The 21,749-nt window shown below is 45.8% G+C and overlaps 1 protein-coding gene across 1 annotated transcript; it reads right to left on the bottom strand.

The window, feature by feature from the left end:
* Positions 1-18,602: 18,602 nt before the first annotated feature.
* ADRA2C (adrenoceptor alpha 2C) lies at positions 18,603-20,414 on the bottom strand. The gene has a single exon (XM_061584644.1). It carries the CDS (start codon positions 20,412-20,414, stop codon positions 19,071-19,073), a length of 1,344 nt encoding a protein of 447 aa, XP_061440628.1. The 3' UTR covers positions 18,603-19,070.
* Positions 20,415-21,749: the final 1,335 nt, after the last annotated feature.

The raw sequence follows: 21,749 nt of genomic DNA, 5'->3' as shown, positions 1-21,749 counted from the left end.
GCCATGCTGGAATTAGATTGTAGTTTCAGGATTAGTTTACCAGGTTTAGCACAGACACAACTTGGGAGATGGCTGCATACTGAATGCTGTATGAGCAGACTTCCCTTTGGTTTCAATCACACAGAGACCTTTGTTATGGAAAATAAGAAAGCTTAGTTTATTATAGGAAATACTGTACATACTTGGATAGAAAAGAGTTTCTAGATTTAAGTAACTAAGGAATCATAGAATCATAGAATTGGAAGGGGTCTTGTAGGCCATCTAGTCCAACCCCCTGCTCACAGCAGGAAATCCACAGCTAGAGCATCTCCCGCAGATAGCTGCCCAGCCTCTGCTTGAAGACATCCAGCGAAGGGGATCCCACCACCTCCATAGACAGTCGGTTCCATTGCCGAACTGCCCTTACTGTCAAGAAGTTCCTTCTAATGTCCAATCTGAATCTACGCTCCTGCAACTTAAAACCATTAGACCTAGTCCTACCTTCTGGGGCAGCAGTGAACAAATCTGTACCCTTCTCTATGTGACAGCCCTTCAGGTACTTAAAGAGTGTAATCATGTCGCCCCTCAGCCTTCTCTTCACCAGACTGAACATGCCAAGTTCCTTCAACCTTTCCTCATAAGACTTGTTCTCCATACCGGCTATCATCCTCGTCACCCTCTTCTGAACCCGCTCTATCTTGTCTATATCTTTCTTAAAATGAGGTGCTCAGAACTGCAGTATTCCAGATGAGGCCTGGCCAATGCAGAATATAGTGGGACTATTACTTCCCTCGACCTGGAAACTATAGCTCTGTTTATGCAGCCCAAAACTGCGTTTGCTTTTTTTGCCGCAGCATCACACTGCTGGGTCATGTTCAACTTGCGATCCACTACAATTCCAAGGTCCTTCTCACACGCACTACTGCTAAGCCGGGTATTTCCCATCCTGTACCCGTGCATTTTGGTTTTGTGGCCTAAATGCAGAATCCTGCATTTGTCTTTATTGAATGTCATTTTATTAATTTCAGCCCAATTTTCTAGTCTATCCAGGTCCCTTTGGATTTTATTCCTGTCTTCCATTGTGTTAGCTATCCCTCCCAGTTTCATATCATCCACAAACTTCATAAGGCTTCCCTCCACCCCATCATCTAAGTCATTGATAAAAATGTTGAAGAGTATCGGCCCCAGGACAGAACCCTGTGGCACTCCACTCGAAACCTCCTCCCAGTCCGAAGCAGAGCCACTGATGACCACTCTCTGAGTACGGTTTTCCAACCAGTTGTGAATCCACCTGACAGTATTTCCATCTAGTCTGCATTTGACTAGTTTGCTAATCAAAAGGTCGTGGGGGACTTTGTCAAACGCTTTGCTGAAATCTAGATAGATGACATCTACAGCATTTCCACCATCTATTAGGCTAGTGACCCGATCAAAAAAAGAGATGAGATTAGTTTGACAGGATTTTTTCTTGACAAACCCATGCTGGCTCCTTCTAATCACAGCATTGTCATCTAGATAGTTGCCAATGGACTCTTTTATTATCCGTTCTAATATCTTTCCCGGTATTGAAGTCAGACTGACCGGCCTGTAATTCCCCGGATCTTCTTTTTTACCCTTTTTAAAGAGTGGGACGATGTTTGCCCGTCTCCAATCCTCCGGCACCTCTCCCGTTCTCTAGGATTTCTCAAAGATGATGGCAAGAGGTTCCGAGAGTACATCAGCAAGTTCCTTCAATACTCTGGGATGCAGTTCATCAGGCCCTGGAGATTTGAACTCATTTAGGTTAACTAGGTATTTCCTGACTATCTCCTTATCAATCTCGAACTGCAGTCCCGACCCCTTCCTGAGATTGCTACCAATGCAAGGTTGCACACTGTTCCCCTTTTGGGAGAAAACGGAGGCAAAATAGGCGTTGAGCAGTTCTGCCTTTTCCTCGTTATCTGTCAACATTTTGCCATCCTCATTGAGCAGCAGTCCCACCGTTTGCTTGGTCTTTCTCTTGCTTCGAACATATCTGAAAAACCCCTTTTTGTTGTTCCTCGCTTCCCTCGCCAGCCTCAGCTCATTCTGGGTTTTAGCTTTCCTTACGCTATTCCTGCAAGCCTGAGCCGCTCGTCGGTACTCTTCCTTGGTGATGCGTCCTTCCTTCCATTCTTTATACATGCTCTTTTTTACTTTTACCTCCTCCACCAGTCTTCCGTGTAGCCACATTGGCTTTTTCCGATGTCTTCCATTTTTCTTTCTCTTTGGAATTGTTTGCGATTGTGCTTTTTGTAATACGTTCTTCATGAACTCCCACGCGTCTTGGGCTCCTTTTTTCTGTAGTCTATCTAGCCACGGGATCCTACCCATCATTTCCCTGAGCTTGCTAAAATCGGCTTTCCTGAAATCCAAGGTCCATGTTTGACTATATTCTTCTTTGGCTTTCCCCAGAATCACGAATTCCAGCATTACGTGGTCACTTTCCCCCAAGGTACCGACCGCTTTAATTCCCGTGACCAATTAGTCTGTGTTAGTTAAGATCAGGTCCAGGATTGCCGATCCCCTTGTTCCTTCTTCTACTTTTTGAAAGAGGAAATTATCAGCAAGGCCCATCAGGAATTTGTTGGAGGCTTTGTGCTTTGCAGAGTTTGTCTCCCAGCAGATATCCGGGTAGTTGAAGTCCCCCATCACTACTACTTCTTGCCTCCTTGAGATTTCAGAGATTTGTTTGAGAAAGGCCTCGTCTACCACCTCTTCTTGGCCAGGGGGTCTGTAGTAGACACCTACTACCATGTCGGTTTTATTTGTTTCTCCATTTATTTTTACCCAAATGGTCTCTATCGGACCCCTTTGTTCGCTCTCTTGGATTTCCATAGAGGCGTATTTGTCTTTGACGTATAACGCTACTCCCCTTCCTTTTCTGTTGCTTCTATTCTTTCTGTAGAGTTTATATCCTTGAATGGCTATATTCCAATCATGGGAGTCATCCCACCAAGTCTCTGTTATCCCTCTGAAGTCATATTTGCCTTGATGCACTAAGACTTCAAGCTCCCCTTGCTTGTTTCCCAAGCTCCACACGTTGGTATATAGACAGCAGAAGTCTCTTTTGTCCTGATTGGATTCCTCCGTTAATATACCATGAGCTTTGCTGTGCATCCCTTTCTCCCTCCCAGTGTCTGCTGTACCCTTCAAATCATTGTGTTTACAACCCACTGTCTTTGGATCGGTATTTAAGCTATCATCTCCATCCCCCAGAGGCTTTAGTTTAAAGCCCTCTTGATGAGTTTTGCCATACTTCTGCCAAAGAGATTCTTCCCAGTCCTCGTGAGGTGCAGCCCATCTCCTGCCAACAGTCCCCCCTCCAAGAAGCTTAGACCATGGTCCCAGAATCCAAACCTTTCCCGTCGACACCATCTGCGTAACCAGTCATTGACCTGCAGTATCTTCCTTTCCCTTTGTACTCCTCTATCCTTCACAGGAGGAATTGACGAGAAGACCACCTGCGCCCCCAAATGCTTGACCTTCCTACCCAGAGCCTCATAGTCCAAGGTGATCTGTTCCAAGGTGTTTCTGGCCGTGTCGTTCGTGCCCACATGGATGAGGAGAAAGGGGTACCTATCTTGTTTCCCAATGAGCCTCGGCAGGTTGTCAGCGACGTCCCGGATGCGCGCCCCAGAGAGACAACAGACTTCCCGATTCATTTTGTCCGGCTGGCATACCGGCGCCTCTACCCCCCTGAGCAACGAGTCTCCAACCACCAGCACCCTCCTCTTTTTGCCGCGAGTGGTGGTTGCATCAGCTTCCTTCTTCTGGGGTGTGGAGTCTTCCTTTGCAGCCAGTGGCTCTTGATGCAGGTGAGTTTGTTGAGGCTCCTCAGGGGTGCTGTCTTCTGAGAGACGCTGAAAGCGATTTGTTAGTTGCAGCAGTTCTGACTCCCTCCTGCTTTTCCTTGCCCTTACAGTGACAGTCGTCCACGGGGATTTGTTGCTGTTGCAGTCCTGTTCTTCCTTGTCACTTTCTTCCTGCTTGCTCCTTTGGTCTCAACAGAGAGAGAGAGAGACAAAGGAAAGATGCCTCCTCTCCCAAGGTCAGCAACCCTAAGAGCATCAGTTTACACATGTGAAGGAAGGCCAGCACAGAGGTCAAAGGATAGTGAGACAGTTTAGGAAGCTTGGAAGTTCCGTTCTCTATCTACTCTTTCCCAATGAAACCTCCACCAAACTGAATTGCTTTCCAACACCTCCAACAGTAACACTGTAACATGTTTCAACATTGGGGGGTCAAATACTACCACAATAAAATTTAGTGCAATCCTATATATGACTCAGAAGTAAGTCTTGTTGTGTTCAATGGGACTGATTCCCAGATCAGTCTGGGAATCAGTCACTATGTGCCAGACATTTGTTTTACAATCACTACATCATGTCATTTGTATCTAGTCATGACTTTTCTCTGGCATCAATTTCATGTAACAAATTATAACACGCAATTTCTCTAAAGCATCAATATTATATATTGGGGTGTGGAGCCCCATATTACAGTTCATGCTGACGAAATTTATAGCATTACAGTATGCTTCTTGTTGTTTTGTACTGATTTACATGTGCAAGAGATTATTTTCCAGTTCTACTACCCCCATGGTCCATCTGTGGGTAGCAGCTCAGAAAAACAAAAGAAGATGGAGAGGTCTAAGTTTCCTGATTTTCTCCTTGCCTTGCCAGCTCTCCTTTTACTCTTATTGGAGCCTGAATTGGAGGGGGGATCACTGACCCTGAGCCTTGGTAGCAAGAATGTTTGTGGTACTCCTCACAGCCAGAGATCCATCCTGAGGCTTGGTAAAGTGAGATTGAACTAGGACAGAGGCAGATGGGATCCCTGTCTGTTAACCCCCAGTAACAAAGAAACAACAGCTGTGATAAAGTAAAAGCTTTACTGAATAGAGACCAGGATAGGTGGGTTCTGAAAGAAAAGATGCATGGATGGGGTTGCCAGACTTTTCACCCCAGCAAGACTGCTGTGGCTTTGACACTTGCATGATAGACCCAGAAACTGCTGCTTCATCTCTGTGCTGGGCATGGCTTCCCTGTTTCATAGGTGTCTCTTATGGAGCTTGTAAAGGGACAGAGTGTGTCTGAAACAGCAGAGGGCTGTGTGCTAGGTAGGGCATTGCCAAAGCAAAGGTGGGTGTTGCCAGATTTGGCATGCCCACCCCACACCTTCTCTCCATCCCTGTCTCATGCACATAGGCAGACAGGTGCATGCATACAGAGAGAGAGAGAAATGTAGTCCTCCTCTCCTCTACTGATTAGAGGGGGGCTTTCCCCCCATTGGTGCACAGATGCCCCAACCCCCTGCTTATCTGGTGTTGCCTTCTTCTTGTGCGCTGCCACTGCAGGGAGGTTGGGGCTCCTTCCTGTTCATTGTGTGCTCTGGTCTTTTTCCAGTGGTGGCATACAAGTGATAGGTTCTGCCAGAGATTTTGCCACTGCCCATGGCAAATTTTGTGTGGGACTGGTGGGCCACTGCCAACAGCTTGGCAGGCCCAGTCTGGCCCATAGGCCACAAGTTTGCCACTCCTAGATGATAAGATTCGGGGGAAGCCACATTATATTGGCAGCATGCCAAGTAAGGCACCGCCATGGCAGATATGCCAGTGGAATGCCCCAGACACCCTAGGAGGACAGTAGAAATGGGGGAGAGCCATGGCTGATCCAGGGGAAGAGCACACGTCTGCCAAATCCCATACCACTTCAACATACCCAACACACCTCAATCAACTGTGCAACTTTACATAGGGTGGCAGAGTGGTAGGTTTCAATAAAAGAGGCACCTTCATATTTGGTCTTAGTGCAGTGGGATTGTAACTTGCCAGAAGTGGCGATGTCAACAGGGAAGTAATATTAATATTCCGCATAAGGTATCTGTAGTGGAAGGATCCATTACACTTGGCAATGGGAGGGGGTAAATGTAAAACTTTAATCTGTCACATACTTTGGCATTGCTGGGATAATAAACGTTTTAATTCATCACATATGGTGGCAGCTGGTAGGATTCCTCCACAAGACCTCCACAAGCAGTGAGATTCAAGAAAGAAATCTGTCACCATGTAGTTTAATCTTTTTCTCTCCCTCACACATGCATGCACACACACACACACACAGCACTCATGTCCCGTGGGCAGTTATGCAACAGGTAAGCTTTTGATTGGCCAAGGTCTGGCATTCCTTTCCAGCTTTTGCAATAATGGGCCAAACACTTGTGAACACTTCTCTCTTTTTTTGCCTTACGGGATTATAGGCTGGATGCATGAAGCAAAGTGAACACTGACTGCATGCAGAATCAGTGGAGCCTGCTCCCTTAGGGCAAATGGTGGACTGCCCCACCAACCTCAGTCTACCCTCAGCAGCCCTCACCTCTCTGCCTTCTTCCCTAAAACCAGCCCAGGAGGGGGGTTTGTCAGCTTCTTAGTCTTTGTTTTGCCATTAGAGAAGACAGCAGAGAGGAAGATGGGAACAAAACTACAACTAATTGGCTCACTGACTCTGGTTCCACCTACCAATGGCCTCCCTGCCTGCCATCCCGTCAGTCCCAATGGGCATCAGCCACCACTGCACATAATGCTTCACTTTAAACCCCCCCAAGGGAAGAGGGGAAATATACTCACAGGCATTGAAGTTGCAGTCTCCCCTCTCCCTCCCATAAAAGAGGGGGCACGAGCATTGGATGAGCACCCAAGTGGCACCACTCCCTTTCTTATTCACCTCTTCAGAGTATCTGTTGAACATCCTGGTCCAGACACGATGTAATTCAGCTGCTGACAATTTCTTGTTCTTTTTGTGCTTCTCCACAGGTGCAGGATCCATCCCATACCCTACTCTGTGTACCCCATGACTAACAGCAGTGATGACCTATTAGCATTAAGTAGGTCCTTCTCCAGAGCCAGTGTGGTGTAGTGGTTAAGGTGTTGGACTACGACCTGGGAGACCAGGGTTCGAATCCCCACACAGCCATGAAGCTCACTGGGTGACCTTGGGCCAGTCACTCCCTCTCAGCCTCATGAAAACCTTCTTCACAGGGTCACCATAAGTCGGAATCAACTTGAAGGCAGTACAGGTCCCTCTAGCCTTGCATGTGCCAAGACTGGCAGGTATGCAACAGGTCAGGGTGTTCTAGCCATGGAACTGGTGCCATAAGAGATGCAACACCTTCTACTCATACTGTCCATTGAGACACTAACCAAGGCACTTGAGCCTTACTGGGGTGACTGGTTGGCAAACCTACATATGTGTCTTTCCTTTCAGGATGTCCTCCAGCTGGATGCTGTTGAATAAAGGCTTTGGCACTGGAACATGTGTTGTTGGTTTACCTGGCCTCAGAATAAGATGCTTGGGGAACAGGGAGCTTGGTGGGTGCAGAGATAGTACCCCTCTTGCTTGCTCACAAAGTTTCCTTGGACAGTAAGGGGCCAGCCCTACCGCTTTGCTAGTGTGTTATACCCTGAATTCAAACCAAGGACCTCTAGCATGTAAAACAAGCTGTTCCACTAGCCTAGAACACCTCCTGCAGTCCCTGTCCTTCTGGCTACTATGAGTGGGACATACGTCCCCTGATTTCTATGACTGAGGAGTTATGGAGCTGCTCTGTGGTTCAGACTCTCGGAGCTCACTCTCTTTTGCCCTGACATGACTGTTTCCCCCCATGCATGCAAAAGGTGAGTGGGGCTCTATTGCCTCTTCTCCTCCCTTCCAGTGGGGCTCGGTTTCTGTCTCCTCTTTCCCAGTCGCATGCCCTATATAATGAGTCACTTGAGGCTGCTGTGTCAGTGTGTGGCTGTGTGTGACTTTCCAGCCTCTGATTTGGTAACTGCAGGGAAAGAAACTGCTCCACTGGTCAGACTAGTTGCCTTTGTTAAGCAAGCCTGTGAGCTAATGGATTTGTCAAGTGGCCACTATTAGCATATGTAAAAATATAGCATAGAGAGATCCTGTTGCTACTGGAACTCTTTCTGGAGAGAGCCCCCCCCCTCAAAAAAAATCTGGAAGCCAAAGAGAGCCTTGTGTTTTTAGTCTAGTTAGGAGAAGCTGCAAACTAGGAAGACGCACAGAGGGGCTTGTTCTCTGCACCATAGCTTTGGGGTGCCTCCCCACAAGTCTGATGGAAAAGAAATATCTGTTGGACTGTTAATGCTAGGAATTCCTCCATATTATGCTCAGGCTGTATATATGTGTAAATAAAAACCATATATCCTATAAGACAGTCTCTGTGGACCTTCTTTCCAAGGAAACCAAACTCTGGGTAAGTGCTGGCACCCCTGGAAGTCTTGCACTGCTCTGAGACTGGTGTGGCATGCCACAATACATATGGGCATAAAGTTAATAGGGGAATGGTCATGCATGCACTGGCCCCATCTCAAATGTTCCCACACCAGCTCCATCCCCAGCCTTTCCATAATGAGTAGGAAAGTCTCAAGGGGGCTTCTAAGTGCATTCAGCTCCTTCCCACGATCCCTGATAGCAGAGAGGCTTTTAAGAGTGCTCGGTTGAAGGTCCTTAGAAATGCACTTCAGACCCTCCTACTCAATGCATATTATACATACTAACATGTCTGGTTTAAAAATACAAAGCAGGCAGCAAAAAAAGTACAGGGGTTAAAGTATTTTATGGAAGGAGGGGAAAGGAAACTTATGTTACAAGTTTGTATTGGACCTAGAGGAATGATGCTTGGTTACTGAATAATGGTCCGCAAGGTGGCCCTTATGCACTGTGCATGTGCAGGAACATCCAGGGTCCTATACTTGCTGAAGCCTGCACAGCCCAAATCAGGCCCACTACACTGCCCCCAGATGATCATGTGGTACCAATACTTCAAAATCCTGTTTAAATTTTGCTTCAGGAGGAATTAACTAGAAGCCCTAATTAAGTGTATATTATATATTTTTGGGAAAGCTTTGTACATTTACAAGAAACAAAGTGGCCCAGCTAAATTTGTACCTCACATCTAGGACATTCTTCACCGCTGACTGAACATCATCAACCATTTGAATTCATCCTTGTCTGACTTTCCTAGTCTGAGACTATTTTTGTGGCCTTGATCTCCGCTTAAATTGACAATGTCGGCTATGGGGCAGTATACAAATACAATAAATAAATAAATAAATTGTCATCTTCACATTATGGGTCCTGTTTCTTACACCTTTCTGTAAGTCTTTGATATGGTTGATCATGAAGTATTAAGAGACATGTCTCCCAGAGTTTGTGATGGTTTCTGGGACCACTCTTGAGTGATTCTATTCATTCCTAGCAAGGAGACCCCAAGTCCTCTCAAGGAAATTTGCCAACAATGTATAGGCCTAATAGATTCTTTGATGCCTTCCCTGTTGTCCCCAAGCCACATGCAAAGTTTTTTAAAATGGTTTTACAAAGCAGGCAATCTATTGCCCTAAAGATTTCAACAATCCTATGCCTGAAGTAGCTGCCTCCACCTCTGCCCCTTTCAGATATGAAGTAGCCAGCTAGTTTTTAATTTTTCATTGATGCGCAAGACATTTTGTATGACTTTATTATTATAGGTGATTCCTGTCATTTACGTAATAGATTTGATCAAAGATAATGTGAACACAGCAAACACATAAGAGCCCTACCTCTGCTTCTTATTAGAGGCTCTGCTTCTCTTATTTTAGTCACCAAAAACAAAGGCGGAAGAGAATCAAGTGTAATGCTGTATATATTTTCTAAATTATTAACCATACACAGCAGGTTTAATGCTGTTCCCAAATATATACTTGACTTTCTCTTACTTTGTCATCTTCTATCATCAGGTAATTTTTCTGAAGTAGAATGGTCCATAAAGGAGCAACTCCCCCAATATCAACCATCTCAGGCCCTATGATTGATTATTGCAATGCACTCAATGTGGGGCTTCCCTTGTACTTGACCAGGAAGCTGCAGCTAATGCAGAATGCTTCAGCATGGTTACTGACAGGAATAAGACCCCCTCAGCATATAACACCTCTGTGCAGAGATCTTCACTGGTTGCTGATTTGTTACCAGACCAAGTTCAAGGTGTTGCTATTGGTATATCAAGTACAAGAGTATATAAACTACTTGGGATCAGTGTACTTGTAGGACCATCTTATCCCATATGTGCCCACTCGACCAGTTCTGTCTGTGGCACTGGCACCGTTACAGGAGCTACATAATACTCATTCTGCATTAATAATAAATTGTTCTGTTAGTATGGCAGCACCTACCCTTTGGAACTCCCTGCTTAAAACTTTCCATTATTATTATTATTATTAGACCAGCCTATCCAGACATGTAGCCATTGATGTGTTTTAATATCTTTTTAGTTCACTGTTGAATTTAATTGACGTTTAAATGTTTTTAATTAACTGTTTTATTTTATATCTTGTAAACCACTTACAGGTTTTGTTACAATCAAGCAGTATATAAATTTTGTTAGATAAAATAAATACATTTGGCAGGGGAGGCCCTGTTGGCCTCTGGTTACTGCCTGGTTGGCATTGTTCTGTGGCAGAACCTTCTCAGTGGTAGTTCTCCATTTGTGGAATGCCCTCCTCGGTGAGGTGCAGGAGAAATTTGAAAACATTCCTGTTTACCCAGGCATTTGATGGCTGAGAGATACTGGGCATGGCAACTGTGAAATTAATAATAGTGAGAGTGAGTGATTCCTGTTATATGTTTTCTAAATGTTTTTAAATGTTTTCAGATGGTTTTAATTGTTTTAAATATGTTTTTGTTTTATTTTAAATTTGCTTTTTAAACATTTTGCTGTTTGCCACCCTGGGCTCCTCTGGGAGGAAGGGTGGGATAGAAATTTAATAAGTAAGTAAGTAAATAAGTAAATCAATAGAAATAATTCTGAATCCATAGGGGCACATACAAGTAATTATCAAGTGATATCTGCAATTATGATATAAAATTTAAAATATTGAATCTTGCTCTTTCTGAACATGACATTTTCACTCTTCCACAGAGAAAAAATCACTTATGGGCCTATATTTCACATTTTCAGAAAGTCGGAGGATTGTATGGTCCATCTAGAAATAATGCAAGGACTAATATTCTCGAGGTGAATTCATTACCTGATAAATTTATATAGATATAAACCTGAAGAGAAATACCTCCTTTCTAGTGCATCAGATATACAGAAATTTCAGTTACTAAAGCATATTATTGCAGCTACTGGACACCACTCCTTTCTTAGGAAGGGTGCTTCTTAATAGCACAGAATGCTCAGTTGCAACAACATAAAGCTGTTCAAAACGTTTATGACATGGTATGTAAAATTTAATGGGCAAATAGCAAAGTTTAAGTATAAAACAGTTTGATCTCATGTGAAATCCATGACAGGCCATCTGCTTGACAAGCAAACTTCTGCATATTTTGACATTTCTAGTTTCTGTGAGAAGAGCATCTTAACAAAGACATGGTGTTTCTGAGAAATATTAATGCTCTAACTGGCTTTGGTTGTTCTGTCAATTATATCATTGATTGGGATGACACAGTAACAAGTGGTATAGTTATTCTACTGCCCATAAAATACTTGAATGTGCCTCAATGGTTCTATATGCCAACTTGAAAAAAGTAATTTTTTGCAGAAAACAAGCTTCTTGTATTTTAGTCATCTGTTACCTACTCAGATGCCAAGCATCTTTCTACCTGGTCCTAAACATATTTACTTGGAGCAAATAAGATTGCACTGTAAATTTTATTATTTCAGCCATTTTCTTTCAAGTCAATGGGCTTAGGACTATAAGATGCTGCCTTGGTATATAAATGTATTTTGTCTGTCTTTTGATAACAGGTAGCAGTAAACCTGTTCTAAAATTCTTCAGTACTATTTTCCATCAGAAAAAAAGTGTTTAATATCAATAGATATTTTACAGAATATTTGACATTATCAGTATTGTCTAAATTTTCCTATGAAAAGTATGAAAAGACCAAGTGGCTCCGAAACGCCCTCTCCCCCTGAATAGAACTCAGACAGCACCTTGGTACACACCACAGTTGCGAGGTCTGAGACAGGAGGTGAGACGACTAGAGCGCCGGTGGCGGAAGTCTCGCACTGAAGACGATCGGACACTGGTTAGAGTAGCAATAGCGGCCTACCATGTGGCAACAAAGGCAGCAAAGAGGGATTTCTTTGCTGCCTCTATTGCGTCGGCAGAATGTTGTCCCAGGAGGTTGTTCCAAGTGGTCCGAAGCCTGGTCGGTCCAGTTGCGCAGGAACCCATGGAACATTCTAAAGCCTCCTGTGACATATTTGCTAAGCACTTTGCCGATAAAATCGAGCGTCTGAAGTGCACGATTCCGTACGCCGTGGATACAAGTAGTGGGCCAGAATCGGCCAGTTGCATTCCTGTCTGATGGGAGTGGTTTCAGCCTCTTCTCACTGAAGAAGTGGACAAGGTGTTCTCTACTGTGAAGCCAACCACTTGTCTGCTCGACCCTTGCCCCTCGTGGCTCATTGTGAGTTGCAAGGAGAAACTGGGCGAAGGGATCAAGGCAGTGGTAAATGCATCCTTGGAATAGGGTGCAATGCCATCAGCCCTCAAGGAGGCAGTGATAAGGCCCATCTTGAAAAAGCCCTCCTTGGATCCCTAAGAGTTGAAGAACTTTCGCCCAGTTTCTAATTTACCATTCTTAGGCAAGGTGATAGAGCGAGTGGTGGCTAAACAACTACAGACGCACTTGGACGAAGCGGATTATTTAGATCCATTCCAGTCGGGCTTCAGGACTGGACATGGAACTGAAACAGCCTTGGTCGCCCTGGTAGATGATATGAGGAGGGCGTTGGATAGGGGACAATATACCTTCCTCGTCCTCCTGGATCTCTCAGCGGCTTTTGATACCGTCGACCACGGTATCTTGTTGAGCCGCCTAGAGGGATTAGGGATGGGGGGCACCGTTCTACGGTGGTTCCATTCCTATCTCTCAGGCAGGTATCAACGGGTAGCATTGGAGGATGAGGTTTCAGACCCTTGGCCTCTCACTTGTGGAGTGCCACAGGGTTCTATCCTCTCCCCCATGCTATTTAACATCTATATGAAGCCGCTGGGAGCCATCATCAGGAGTTTTGGGCTGCAGTGTCACCAATATGCGGATGACACTCAGCTCTATCTCTCATTTAAGTCCTCACCAGAGGTGGCTGTGGAGACCACGTCCAAGTGCCTGGAGTCCGTTAGTGGATGGATGGGCGAGAACAGGCTGAAGCTAAATCCTGATAAGACCGAGGTGTTACTCGTGGGTGATAGGAGAAGGTTAGGAGACATCGACTTGGTGTTTAACGGGGTAAGATTGCCCCTAAAGGATCAGGTCCGCAGCCTCGGGGTCATTCTTTTTTTTTTACAATAATTTTTATTCAAATTTTCATAAAACATACAAAACAAAATCATAAAACATTCAAAGACAAAAAACAAAACAAAACAAAAATGATTAAACAAAAAAATAAAATGTTGACTTCCCATTTGTCGCAGATCAAATCAGTTATAGGTCTACAATATATAACAATCCTGTCTCTTAAATTATATTATAAAATCACTTTCCTCCAGTAGTTATCTTAATTAATCATCAAATCTCATAAACATTACTTTATTCTTTCCACAAAAAGTCAAAGAGAGGTTTCAATTCTTTAAGAAACATATCTATCAATTTTTCTCCAAATAAACATGTCGATTAATCCATCTCGTTAATAATTATAATAATCTTATTGTCATAACCATAGTCCAAATAAACATATCGATTAATCCATCTCATCAAAATCTATTAGGTCCAATAATTTCAATAGCCATTATTCCATTATCCCTATTAATTCCATCTTCCATCTTCAATAGTCCTGTTAAGTCCAGTAATTTCAGTGTCCAATCTTCCATTATCAGTATTCCATAATAATCTTGCTGTCATAGCCATAGTCATATAATAAGAGTCTGATGGGAATTTCCTCTATCCCAAATATTTTCTTGCCATCAATTCTGAATAAGTTGCTGAAATATTGTTGTAAAGTCATATCTCTGTTCTTCTTTTTTACAAAATGCACTGGCTCATCTCTTGAGTTTTTCCATTGTCACATGGCTGCTGTTAATTCCATAGATTTTCTCTATATCAAGCTCCATCACGTCATTCCAGTCCAGAAGATTATCCAAGCCATTGATAACTTTATCTCTAATATCTTCATTAATTTCTTCAGAGATAACGTTAAATTCCAAACAGTAGATTTTATTTCTAATATCCATAAACTCCAGATCTTTTTCCAATTCCACATTTGTTCCAATCTCCAGGGCTTGTATCTTCCTTTTATTTTTTATTTTCTCATCTCTGATCTCATTCTCCTCTCTCACAGGATCCCCTATTTCTTTAAGCTCCTGCGTCATTTTGCTCAGTTCCATTTTCAGCTCCTTACTGCCCTGTCGCAGGGTTTGTTTCGTTATCTCAATCTCATCCATTATTTTCTGAAACATAATTTCTTCCAGTTTCTCAGCCACTTTCTTGATTGCCATTTTTTAAAACCACGAAAACAAAGCAAAACAAAAATAAAGAAGAACCACTTCTTATTTCAGCAACAATTGGGTTAATATTCCAGGCTTGATGATATCACAGTATAAACAGAGCAGCCTGCCTTATCTCTCTATGTTCAAGAATACAAAACAAATTTAGTTTCCAGCATCAAAACAGTTAGCGGCGTCGTGAAGAAGCAGATTCGTCAAAATAAAATAGACCAAAAAGAGAATAGTCCCAGACAATATAATGTTCCTCGGAATAGAAATCCCTCTTCTGTTTATATCTTTAGAATGCACTTCCAGGACAGCTTTTTGCAATAGAAACAGAGATAAGCTGTTAATTTTGTGAATAACAGAGAAGAGTTATAGCTCACCCAGAAGCTCTTTAAAGCTGATTCATTTGACAAATCTCTTTTTGCTGCAACAATTTAAACCAAGTAAAAAAAATAATAGGAAGAAGGGTGCTTGCCTGTTAGTCTGTTTTCTCTTTGAAGAAAAGATAAACGTATCGCATTAATCAGATAGAGCTTGTTCGGAAGTCCGTCCGGCATTGCTGGCTGGACCTTTTCTCATAAATTAATGAAATTAATTTCATCAGTCAAAATAAAAAATGTTCTGACTGATTTATATCTGAATAAGCTTCTTTTGAGGCGGGAGCCCGTCTCAAAAGCAGGCACAAGCGAAGTCACCCTTCCCGGAAGTCCAGCCTCGGGGTCATTCTTGACTCCCAGCTGTCCATGGAAGGTCAAGTTTCGGCAGTGAGCCGGGCAGCTTGGTATCAATTACATCTGATACAGAGGCTGCGACCCTACCTTCCTATACAGCTTCTCTCGCGAGTGATACATGCCCTGGTCTCCTCTCGCTTAGACTATTGTAATGTACTCTATGTGGGGTTACCCTTGAAGACAGTCTGGAAACTTCAGCTGGTGCAGAATGCGGCGGCACGCTTGATTACACATAGCCGTCGCCGGGAACACATCACCCCGGTGTTGATAGATCTTCACTGGCTACCAGTGGTTTACCGGGCCCAATTCAAGGTGTTGGTATTGACCTTTAAACCCTATATGGTTTCGGCCCGGTTTATCTAAAGGACCGCCTCCAGTATCACCAATTGAGCCGCCTTACAAGATCAGCCACGCAGGATCTCCTCTCGGTCCCACCGGCCAAAACAGCTCGGCTGGTGCAGACCAGAGAGAGGGCGTTCTCAGTAGTGGCTCCCACCCTCTGGAATTCCCTCCCCTACGATCTTCGACATGCCTCCTCCCTGATGAGCTTTCCACGAGCGTTAAAGACCTGGCTCTTCAGGCCGGCCTACAGGAATTCGAGCTAGATTGGTTGTAATGTTTTAACTGATGTTTTGATGCTAGTTTTAAATTGATGGATATGGTTATTTATTGTAGCGTGTAATGTATTTATTGAATTGTATATTGTAGTTGCTGCTGCTGTAAGTCGCCTAGAGTGTCCAAAAATTGGACAGATAGGCGACTAACAAATTAAAGTTTATTATTATTATTATTATTTTTCTTTTAATATAAAAATCAAACTACCCAAACCAGATATACTAAACAACCCTACAATGGAAATTTTATGATCATATCAAGGGAAAAGCACAAACACACACTTCTTTGTTGAAACTTGTGAAATTTCTGCTTTTGGATAGCAAATATTTTGAAACTTTGGCAACAACTAGAATTATTGTCTCCAAACCTATCCAATTTCACAAAAGCAGAAATCCTAGGACTTTGATTCTAGGGGAATTTGCATGTACACAGCTACATTCAGGAATTAGTGAACAAGAATAAATTATTCCTAGCGCCTTTCCTTCAAAAGCCTTTTGAAATTATGACCATATAAACTCTAGACTGATAGACTCTACAGTTTTTACATGTTGAAGTTAACATGATTTGATACCTTTGCTGATTTTGACATGTTAACCCAGTCTTGTGAATGCAGGTGTGTTGGTTAGTCTTTTTCCACACACCCCCCAAATCCTCCAAAAGTCGAGGTCAGGTTAAGTCATGATCTAGTTATTTTTTTAAGTTGCAAGACTAGTTCAGATTCCACTGAACGTGTCAGCCTGCATTGATTTTAACACAAACACATAAGAAGAATCAGAGCTAACTTAGGAAATGTAAATATGAAATAGCCTACTGCCTGAAAAATAAAAAGCCAAACTCATTCTAAGGGAAAATAGAGTAAAAATTACTCCAAATTATTAAAAAACTTATGCATGTTTCTACATTTCATTATCTTCTGTCAGGTGCTCCTTAAAGAATACCCCCCATTTTCTTCAGTAAATCATTTGCTTGATATAAAAATAACTATTTAGTTCAACAGCTCTGGTGCATCTGAGCCTAAAGTACTATATCCTGGTACTCTCTACTACTCATTCAAGAGCGTCTTGATGGTTATCTGAAAACCTCTATTGAAACAATGCAGAGAGGACTACAGTAGATGAACAAAAAGGGATGGGAGTCTGCACTAGCCTTCTGCCTAACCTTTGACCCACTGCAACCCCTCCACAAGCCTATGAGTCTCTATACATAATTCAGTTACAGGCATGTGATTGTGCACCTAGTGCTCGCCCTCCCCCAGGAAACAATCACACATTTGTGTTCCCCTTCTTAATGCTTCTGGATCTAGAGACCCTTTCCTGCTGTTCTACTGCAGTGCACCTTGGCCTCCCATCCTCTTTTGGTGATGAAAAAGAGAAACACCTCCTCTCCTCTCGAGCCTTATCCCCCTAGGGGTCAGTGCAGTGATGCTGCCCAATTTTGTGCCATGCATATTCCTGTCCCCTTTCTGGAAAGGGGATGGGGGAGCTGTATACGTGGAGAGGAACAGCAGACTGGACCTATACAAATTTCTTTTCTCTTCCCTAAAGCTCCCCATAATGTCTTTTTCTCCATCATAGTTGAGCCTACTTCTTCATGTATTCGTTGCCCCATGTCTGTGGCAGAAAGACAGAAGCCAGGAGTGGAAAGTAGCAAGACCTTGAGGCTGGTTCAGGGATAAACACTAACACTGTAAACTGGGCAGGATTGAGTACAAGGTGACAATATTTTTATGGCAGTCAGACAGACGCTATAAGGACAGATGCAGGAACGGTAGTGCACTGCCAGAATAAACACACCATCTTTAGTAGAGATGCATTTCCTTCAGAAGAGAAACTGAAAAGCAATCCATATCTGGCTAAAGGATGCATATTTGATTTGGGTAGCTCAAGATGCCAGCCTTATTCAATTACGCTTAGTTTAATTTGAAAGAGTTGTTTACTATGGAAAGGCTTGACGACAGATCCAACCTACTATCTTTGGAAGAAGTGATATGCATAATATAATTCAGCAGGTCTCCCTTGGATGTTCAGTCCTTTTGCAGCAGTATATTGCAGGAGGGAGAGCCAGCTTCTGAAGTCTCCTAGAAATTGTTTTGCTATGAATAACTCTGTAGAGGCTATTCCATTCTCAGGGTACTCTTTGCTATTTAAGAAAACTTATAAATAATCTTAGAACATAGTTTGCCACTTGTAAAATAGATTAGAAAATTGTATCCATAATACAAAAACTCCAGTACTAAATAAATAAATAGACAGACAGAACAAGGACACCTTAATTAGAATAACTAAAACGAATGAACTCACTAATAAAGGACTGTTGTTGGGTGATTTTAAGAAATACAAAATAAAAGTTTGTTACAAGATGTCAAGCCTCTGGAAACCCAAGTTCACCTGAAAATAGGCCTACCAGCATGGTGTCTGTTGCCCATGTTTGAACATCACCTACAAACATATCTCGTTTGTGACTAGCAGTGGCCCTTCAGTCCTCCCCACATTGAAGGAAAGGAGATACCAGCTGTGTTCTAGGGCAGGGATTGGAATTTGTGGCCCTCCAGGTTTTGTTGGACTACAACTGCCACCATCCCTGACATTGAGGGTGGTCATGCTGGCTGGGAATGACGGGGCTTAAGAGTCCAGCAACACCTGGAGGGCCACAGGTCCCCCACCTGTGCCCTCAGAGAATCTTGGGGGAAAGAGAAGTGTCACCTCCGTGTAGAACCACAATTCAGCAAGGGTTAGAACAGATTAGAAACATTTATTTAGAAAAAATCATTAAGTTTATCCTTTAGCACAATTTTGGCAAACATATAAATTCCGTTAGATAGAAAAGATAGTCAGTGCCTGAGAGCAGGCATGCTCTTGACTCTTTTTCTTTCTCTGCCTCTCCAATAAAGTCAGGCTTCTGCTTGGGACAACTCCAGTGCCCGGCCCAGGTTAGCCTCTAAAAACACATCCGCTTCCCAGTCCACCTGTGTGAGCCAGTTCCTTCACAGGATCCTTTCCTGCCTCATAAACTGTCACTCTCTTGGGTAGTCCTCTCCTAAGTCCGGCCTGTTTTCCCCTTCCAGTGACTTCCGTTCCTGGCCCCCAGGCCTGATCTTCCCAAGTATTCTGGCACTGATCTCATCCTCTCAAGTGCAGGCACAGCTGGCTGCCCTCTCCGTGGCTTAAAGGTCTCTTTGCGTCTAGACCCACCTCAGTTCACCCTCTACTGTCCCCGCCTTTGCCCCTTCCCGCCTCCCCTGCACCCCAAAGTCAATGCAAGGAGAAAAGTTTCGTTTGATCCTTCTTCCTCCTCCCGAAGATGATGTGCTGGAAAGATCTGCGGAAATCCTGGTTGAAGATGGTGTAGATGACGGGGTTGAGGGAACTGTTGCAGTAGCCAATCCAGAAGAAGAACTTGAACAGCGTCTCCGGGACCTCGCAGGCCTCTCGGCAGATGCCGTACAGGCTGTAGCTGAAGAAGAAAGGGGACCAGCAGACCACGAAGACCCCCATGACCACGGCCAGGACGAAGGTGAAACGCTTCTCCCGGGCTTGGCTGGCCGACTTTTGACAGATGCTGCCGCGTTTTCTGCGGTGGGAGGCAAAAAACTCGATGGAGCGGCTGCTGGAGCGGGAGAGGCGGCTGCTGGACTGCTTGGAGGAGGAGAAGGAGGAGGAAGAGTGCCTCTTCTTGGCTTTGGCCCGGGCCTCCTCTCGGCTCCGCCGGCGCCTGCTCTCCAAAGGGCTGCTCTCTTCCAGCTCAATATCCTCCAGCTCCGAAGCTTTCCACCAGCGGAGGCTTGAGAACTGCCCATTCTCCCTCGGCTGCCTCTTCAACGAGGTGAAGCCCCGGCCGGCTCGGGTCAACCCGTTCTCGGTGGGCGAGGGGCCGTCTGGCTCTGGTCGCTTCTCGGAGAGGGTCCTGGTCCTTAACTTGGCCACCCGGTAGATGCGAACGTAGACCAGCACCATGATCAGGCACGGGGCAAAGAAGGAGCCGATGCAAGAAGAGAGGATGTACCACGTCTCGTCGTTGAGCTTGCATTTCGACGGGGCCTCCCCATCGACCTCCCAGTACTTGGAGATCAAAGGTGGGGAGGAGATGACGGCGGAAATCAGCCAGACAAGCAGGATGACCCCCTTAATCCGCCGAGGGGTCCGCTTGTGGTTGTACTCTACCGCCTGAGTGACAGACCAGTACCTGTCCAGGCTGATGGCGCAGAGGTGCACGATGGAGGAAGTGCAGAACAAGACATCCAGGGCCAGGTAGATGTTGCACCAGGCCTTGCCAAAGTACCAGTCACCCATGAGTTCGTTGGCCAAAGAAAAAGGCATGACCAAGGCGGCCACCAAGATGTCAGCGCTGGCCAAGGAGACAAGGAAGAGGTTCTGGGGGGCTCGGAGGGCTCTGCTCGTCAAGACGGCGATCACCACCAGCACATTGCCGACGATGGTGAAGACGATCAGGAAGCCCACCACGGCGGCTAAGCAGGCCACAGCGGCCGCGGAATAAGCGGCGGAGGCCGGCGGGTGCAGCAGCGGGGAGGAGGAGGAGAGCAGAGCGACGCGGGACCCGTTGAGGGGGGCCGCGCTGGTGTTCTGGGGCAGTTCCATAACCAAGGCGAGGCTGGCGGGGACTACGGCGACTACGGGCCCCACCCCTCGGGCCCCAAGGCGTCCATCCCGGAGGGCAGGGGTCGCAGGCGGCTGGCCTTGGCACGCCCCGGCATCCACACGCAAGGAACTTCCCGTGGCAGGGCGCCCTCCCTCGCTGCCACGCACGGGCCCAGACGGCACGGGGGTCGCACGCCTCCTCCCCGACAAGGACGCTCTGCCGGCAGGGACACATTCGCTGGCTTGCCCGGTGACCCCGCCGCCCCGACCAAGGCTGGCAGGACTGGGGCTCTTCTTCCCGCCAAGCGGCGGGAGATGCCTCCGGGCTGCGCGGCCAGCACCGGGGACTGTGCAGCCCGCAGTTGCGTCGCCACTTCGCCCCGGCGTCCCTCGCCGCAGCCGCTCCTTCGCGGCGGGGCGAGCGAAAGAGCGCGGCCAGGGCCACCCCGCCGCCTGCTGCTCCGCTGGAGACGGTGCCCGACGCTGCCTCGAGCATGCCCAGTCGCCGCAGCCCCGGCGCGCTGCCTCGCGTGTGGGAGGCGGGAGGGGCTGCGCTGGCGCCGCGGCAGCGGGAGAGCGAGCGCAAGGCGAGGAAGCCCGGCTCGGCTCGGCCCGGGAGGGGCCCTTTGTCTCCGCCTGCGCCTAAGGGGACGGACGCTGCCTCGACCGATGGATCGGCACCCCCCTCCCCCGTTCAGGTCGCTTGGAGCTGTCACTTGGCCGTGCGGGAGAGACAGCCATGGCCGCGAGGCTGCAGCCGAAGGGACCCAGGCGAAACGCAGCGGAGGGGGACTGCAGCTTCGAACTTCTGGACCGGGCCATAGTGGCAGGAACTCGCAAGCTTTCCAGTCGTACAGCAACCGTCGTCAGGGAGCGTAGAAAGGAGGGCTGTTGGCATAGCAGGGATCCTCGCTAGAGGGCAGCGTTGCAGCAGTTATGACTAAGGTCCCTTGGCGAAAGGGAAGCGGAAAAGGAATGAAGGAGTTGCTCCTTCCCCTGATCAGCCCTTCTATAGTGGGGACCGGCAAGCGGAGTGGAGACCCCAGAGCTAAATACCGCGCAGAGAGCAAGCTAGCTGTCCGTTTGCCAAACCAGAGGCAATGCAGACGTGGCCCTGGCAATGGGGCTTGCTGATTTTATTGGATTGGAATCCCCTGTTGGGCAGGAGCCTCCTCTTCCTAACAATGGCTCTCCCAGAAGATTTCCATATATTCACCCCCTTTCCTGCCTGGGAGAGAGCGGAGACTCAAGAAAAAATTACTTTTTTCTTTCTTTCTCTGGAGAGAGAAGCCAGGGAAAGGATTAGCAGAAAAGCCAAAAGTGGCTCAATCTATT

This window comes from Rhineura floridana, chromosome 9 (genome assembly GCF_030035675.1).
Source record: "Rhineura floridana isolate rRhiFlo1 chromosome 9, rRhiFlo1.hap2, whole genome shotgun sequence".
NCBI lineage: Eukaryota > Metazoa > Chordata > Lepidosauria > Squamata > Rhineuridae > Rhineura > Rhineura floridana.
Note: the sequence above shows the minus strand (reverse complement) of the source record. Positions and strands in the feature narration are given on the sequence as shown.